Source organism: Octopus bimaculoides, chromosome 12 (assembly GCF_001194135.2).
Source record: "Octopus bimaculoides isolate UCB-OBI-ISO-001 chromosome 12, ASM119413v2, whole genome shotgun sequence".
NCBI lineage: Eukaryota > Metazoa > Mollusca > Cephalopoda > Octopoda > Octopodidae > Octopus > Octopus bimaculoides.
In genome coordinates this window covers 37,764,829-37,771,315 of record NC_068992.1, presented here as the reverse complement: position 1 = coordinate 37,771,315, position 6,487 = coordinate 37,764,829, and the positions used below count along the sequence as shown (strand labels likewise).

Below are 6,487 nucleotides of genomic sequence, written 5' to 3'. Positions count from 1 at the left end.
TACCTTCCACACACAAAAAGTATTTTCCTAGTTAACCTTCCTCTGGTATTGCTGCACCTCTTACCTGTCTATAGCTTACCCTGGGTACATTTTATGGAATTTCTACCTATGCCTTTTCTACTGATTGAGCAGGGCCACCTGTTTGAAGGCATCTGTGATTTGTCTGCCTTCTTACTTACTAAGACTTTGGTTTTTGCAAGGTTAATTCTAAGGCCCTTTGATTCCAGACCTTGCTTCTACACCTGAAATTTCTTTGCTAGTTCTGGTATTGATTCAGCTATAAGAAAAAGGTTATCAGCATAGAGGAGCTCCCAGGGGGAAGCCTGTCATAAATTCCTCTGTTATTGCCTGGAGGACTATGATGAACAGGGAAGGGACTGAGGATTGATCCTTGGTGAACCCTTACTTGTACTCTGAATAAATCACCATACTCATTGCCAACCCTCACCTTACTGACTGCATCTCAATATGAATATACAAGCATTATAATAATAATTTCTTTTTAAAATTCCACAAAGAGTACAGACTGCAAATGTAGGAATGAAGTTCTTATTACATTTTTTTAAAAAGAAGAATAAGGCATTTATTTTTTCTAATTTTCTCTTTTTATTTTAAATGTCCCAAACACATGACATGGCACTGCATGTGATACTCTGGATGAGTGCTCAGGTTGCTGATGCTGTTAGTCAAAACGGTAGAGGAGTAGGGGCCGAAACCGGACGTGGTTCCTCCTGATGATATCTTGAGCTAACTGGATCCTAATCCACCAAGGGAAGGTATGTCAGAAGAAAGTAATTCAACAACGCGGGTTGATGAGCCGTAAGACGTGTGGCCAGAACCTCCTGGAAAATAACCATAGCGAGGGACATTCCACAGTTGAATTAGAACAGTCACAAACAGTGAAAGAAGACATGCACCCAACACTAGAGCTGAAGACACCTCCGAAAGGAGGAGCCCCGCCACGTCAAAACGGTAAAGGAGTAGGGGCCGAAACCAGACATGGTTCCTCCTGATGATGTCTTGAGCTAACTGGATCCTATAAAGGAGCTGTTGTGGTAGCAGACCACGAAACATGGTTGAAATTCCTCCTCTAGTCTACCCTGTAGAATAGATATATTACATTATTGACTTCAGTTGTTTATTCTCTGAGTTCAAACTCTACTATAGACAGATAAAACTCATTCAATCCTTGCTGTTCTCACTCAAGCAACGTGTATGAGCTAAGGGGTGAAATACTTGTGAGCTTGAGATACTTGCTGATGATATAGAAAAGCTTCTGAGAATGTGATGGATTCAGAAGAGAAGCTTGAAATATTCCTGAGTAGCTCCTGTAGTTTCCATGTGGATCTAAGCATCACCAAAGTTTATTTCACACGTAATGTTATGACTATGGAGAATGGCCCATTGGTGATGAGGAAAGACCCACTGACATTTGTGAACAAAATGGACAACAGCTTAGAAAGATGGCAGCAAGCTACAAGCATGAAACAGAGGGAAGACTCCCAAGTAGACTAAGGAGTGGGAGGATAATCTGTTAAAAACACAGGGTTAATGACTCACATAAGAGTTGTCAGACTACAAGACCGAACAACGGTAAGGCAATGGGGTGAAACAGGAAGGAAATACAATACCTGTGGTGGAGTATTGAAGAGCAAACAAGGCATGATGATTTGTCAAGGCAGATCAAAGTACTACAGTAACACAACCCATCTAATATTACTCAGAGGCCTAGTTCTGGGAGTAATAGCACTGCTTGTCTATCAGAAAAGGACCAAGGCCAGAAGGCAAACAACAGTACCCAAGGTAGTGCACAAGAAGAGTGGATAAATCTGGAATTCCTGAGGATTCCAAGAAGAAACTATGGTTGAATTTGCCACCAGCAGCAGATCTGAGATAAGCATAGTTGGACAGGGACTTGAACAAGAAGGTAAAAACCATGGTTCAAGTGGTATAACTGACATGCCAAGATGCCTTTGGTATAAAGGAAAGAAAAAACCAACAAGAAGCATGATACCAGTGACAGGCAGTGTCAGAAAGCAGAATTGAGGCAAGAAGTATGACAACTGAAGAAAAAGTATAAAGAAGATGATAAAGGAAAAGTGGGCTTAAATCACCTTAGCTCAGAGTCATGAAGAAATCTACTCCGTTTTGCAGGGCAGAGTCACTCTGGAAAAAGCACAGAGAGAGGTTTTTTTTTTTAATAACCCCTTCAAGTTTGCAACTGATCTCCTCAGCAAACCAAAAAGCGGAAGGCTGATGTGTTCCAGAAAAGAGATGAAAAGCAAAGTAGTGGCAGTACATGGGAACCCTAGAAGAAATATTCCATTGACAAATTCTTCCTTTGCACTTCCAAAACTCGAACTCCACACACCTTTCAACATAGCAGAATTCAGGGCTTGATTAATTTTGAAAGATCTCCCTGTTAGATGTTGGGGGAAAGATTTTTTGGTCCATTATTACCAAAAGATTAATATAATATCTACAGACCAAAAACTGGGGGTTCCTAGCTATTCTGGATGCATACATCAACAATCAGCCATGTCATTAAGGAGACAAAGAGAAACGTTATTCATCTATTCAGTGATAAGCAACTGGTCAACTGATGCTGCTGTGATTTTGACATATTTTTCACTTGAGAGTTTCATAAGAGACAATGCCAGACAGAAATATTATCAAATTTTAGATCTATGGCAGGATGTCTGGCAGAAGGAGGCTGTTCACAAATGAAATGCAGGTGTTATCTGGACGGGGTATGTAGAAGTGTGCATCTAAGTATATCAACCACACAGTTGGATCACATATCCAGCATGTTGAGACTCTCAGGGACATGAATGCTTTGGGTTAGTGTTGGTGATATTGCAGGCAGTATTTCAAATGACATATGTTGATATCAAAGTTGTTATTTGAAGTTGCTTGATATATTGATGAAAAACTACATAGTGTTTGTGAGACAGGGTCACCAGTGTCACAAGAAAATATTTGGTTGACAAAAATCTTCAGCTGAGAAATATATACATGTTGCTTCCAATATTAAAAATCTGATGTGGAGATTTACTGCAAGAATCAAGTGATTTTTCTCAGGCCTTTAATGCTATACAGGCAGGTTGGGCATCATACAATCTAATTTATTTTCCCTAAACGTTTTACTGTGCCTAAGAACATTAATGTCTGGAATATCTTGTAGGTGTGAAAATGACCAAATGAAGTTACATACAAACTGTAAGTATTGTAAATTTAAGTAAATAAGGAATAAATAACTTTTCAGAACTATTTTCCTAAAAGTTTATATAGTATCAGCAAAAAGTAATTCTATATCAGTGACGTAGCCAGTGATAACCAAGGTAGCTCTTTCATTTACCGCCCCCAACGACCAATATAGGGTTATATATCAAAAACGAAAGTGTCAACCATAAAAGTACTGCTCGGGACGGTCGGTCCCCATTGCTCCCTCAGCTACGCTATTTATTTCAACATCAAATTTTCCTCAACTCATTATGAAGTCTATAGTTACTTTATCATTGATATCAATAATACTTGTGAAATCATTATTTATTTCTGAACAATTATTTTATCATTAATTTCAACAGTCAGTTTTTTTCTTTTATTCTGTTGTTTCAATTTGCTTTGTTTGGTTTTCTGTAATAAGATTAAAAATAAAAATAGAAATCATAAAAAAAACTGGTTTTAAAGAATTACTACAATTTTTTTAAAGTTGCGTTCTTTAGAAAGAAATATTTAAAATAAATAAAAACGCTCACCGAATTTTCTAATTTTGGAATTACTTAGAGAAAATATTAACCAATCAAAAGAATTCTTTTAATTTTTTCTTTAAAATTATCCAATAAAACTGCTCGTAGCAACCGGCGTCACACATATAAATTCTCGCAGTCGTCATCATGAGTAGAGGTGAACAAAGAACGAAAGAGGGAGAGAGAGAGAGATTGTGAGTGTCCAGTGACCGCAGGGTCGTGTGTTTAACATCTGAAGTGTACCATCAACAGCCATGTCCGACTCTGAGAAACAACCAGAGGGGGAAGTGGAAGCTACAGAAAGACCTGCTGCAAGTGGAAAAAAGATTATAGGTAGACATTTTACTTATTTGGACGTCATTTGTTAACGCTTCGCCATGGTTCCAGTGCGTGGCTATAAAGAGGCTATTTAATTCAGTCAGTAGCTATTGTGTAAAATTATACATTATAATTTCGTGATTGTTTTATAAAATATTTCTCTTATTAAAAAAAAAAAAAAAGACAGAAGAAAAAGTCACCTCGTGGTTTTCAACTAATATATTGTGCCTGTTTTGCTGCCATTATTTCTGATACGATTTACCTTCTCGTATCATCGGAAATGTCTTAATGTAGACGCTCTGTTTCGAACTTTTAGTGCTTAAATAATTTTTCAAGTGAACTGTAAAGGTACTACTTTTTCGTTATCTTTCCCTCCTTTTCGGATATAAACAGAACAAACGAAAAGGAATATTCGTGCCTTCCCCACTTCACTAATGTGATTACACGATTATATGCCTGTATCTTCTAGATGCATACATATAATAGACACGCATATTTATACGCACATAGAAACCTTTCGAACCCCGTTTTAAACAAAAACAAAATGCCCACTTAAAAAAGCAAAACAAAATGTGTTTTGTGCATATTTTGAACAATCTGCTGCTCTTCAGTTTTCGTTTGTTTCTTTTTCAGCTTCCAAAGTATCCGGCACGGTTAAATGGTTTAACGTAAAAAGTGGATATGGCTTTATTAACCGGTTAGTAAATAAAATACTTCTATCGTTTCTTTGTGAAAGGAAAAAATGTGTGTAAGGCTCGGTTCCAGCAACAATCTTAAAGTGTAGAATGTGTGGTATTTTGTACCCCTCCCCTACATCCTGCAGGTTCACGCCATTCCACTGTGGAATGTCTGCTTTTAGTTTGCCATTAGGTAAAATAACTGGCATCTTGGCTGAAGCGTCGGTGTGTAGGAGTGCTTTTGGATCGTAGATTGAGCTGATTGTTTTGTTGCGAAATCGAGATGTTAATAGAAATCGATTTAGACCTGTAGAAGACCTATTTTTCAACGAAGTCCTTTATTTTTAGTTGGAGCTAGTGGGGTTCAGTAATGTTTATATATGGCTGCCTTTTATATTCACTTGCTGTGAATTTACCTAAAATTTTTTTTTTTTTTTTGCTGTACACCTTCATGTGGAGTCAACGTATTTTTGTTAGATTAGTTTCCTACCTAGATAGATGGTTTTATTGACACGTGGCAGATTAAATCTCTTTCGAAGCATTTTCGTTTTCTATTGGCTTCACCTGGTTTGCCTCGACTCTTTCAACCCTTTAAACTAGGCGGAGGACTGCCTGTGCCATTTCAGGTTTGTCCTATCAACTAGAATCATCGATGTGCTTCGCTCATAGTATTTTAGTTACAAACACGTGGTCTCTCTTCAATAGATCAGGCTACTACTACCTTTTTTGGTGTTCTCTTAATTTGTGCTCCTTACAAAGTCTACTGATTCCCTATCGTTCTTCACTTCCTTTTCCTCTTTGTAACTCTAATTAATATAAAAATTTGAATATTTTGTAACATGATTTAAGGAATTTGTTTTAAATGTTGTAATTTAAATTTTTTGGGATGGCGTCTCTGCAATCGTTACCGTTACCCTTTTAACTGCATTTTTAGGAAAATTTTTGTAATTTTAAAAATTAAACGGGATTCACTCTTCTTGAAATGTAGCATTAAAATCAAACTTTGAATATTATTTAGCTTTTGATAATTTCTACTGCGTTGTACTTTTGATAAATATTCGTTATTAACTTTCTTCACTCTGATGACGCACATTCAGTTTTATGTAGTTCACATTGAATGTGCAGTACTCCCATCTATCGTTGTTAGCCTCCTTATTTGGAGGTATTTTCCTGGAGCCCCCCCCCTTCTTTCTCATATATTTTGCACATTTAATATATATTACATTAGGAAGTCTCTATTTTGAAATGTGTTAACTGCTCGTATTTAATGTCTGCCACTAACGCAACTCTGGCTCACTCTGACGGCCATTGTACTTCTCGTCGCTTTCGACGTCATATTACTTTTTTTCAAAAGATATCGATAATAGTGATGCAGTTAAGATATTTGCTTTAGACTATTTTTTATTTTTTTGTAGTGGCTGTGAATTAACCTACATTGCTACTGATGTCTCACATTGTCCTCAATATCACCTATAAATAGACTAAATTTAAAGCGCATCTAGTTTATTTCTAAATTTATCCTTAGATCTCTCACTCCGTGTTACTCTCTCTTTGAGATCCTAAGTTTGCAGAATTTTCGTCAAGGTTAGCTCTTACTGGAAGAAAACTGGTATCTAGGTCAACAAGTGAGATTTAGTTAGATGTCTGTTCCCGAGTTGTACTGACAGTGTATGTCGCTAAATGGTTGACGACTAGTTAGTGGTAGTCTTTTTTTTTTTTTTTTTTTTTTTTTTTTTTTTTTTT

At 36.8% G+C, this 6,487-nt stretch overlaps 1 protein-coding gene across 1 annotated transcript in view; it reads left to right on the top strand.

Annotated features, from left to right (window-relative positions):
• The first annotated feature begins 3,882 nt into the window (after positions 1-3,882).
• Positions 3,883-6,487, top strand: part of LOC106879831 (Y-box factor homolog) — a 6,496-nt gene continuing 3,891 nt past the window's right edge. Inside the window, exons 1-2 of the mRNA XM_014929536.2 lie at positions 3,883-4,082; positions 4,701-4,764. Coding sequence (XP_014785022.1) covers positions 4,004-4,082; positions 4,701-4,764 — 143 coding nt within the window. The 5' untranslated portion in view covers positions 3,883-4,003. The remainder of the gene's footprint in view (positions 4,083-4,700; positions 4,765-6,487) is intronic.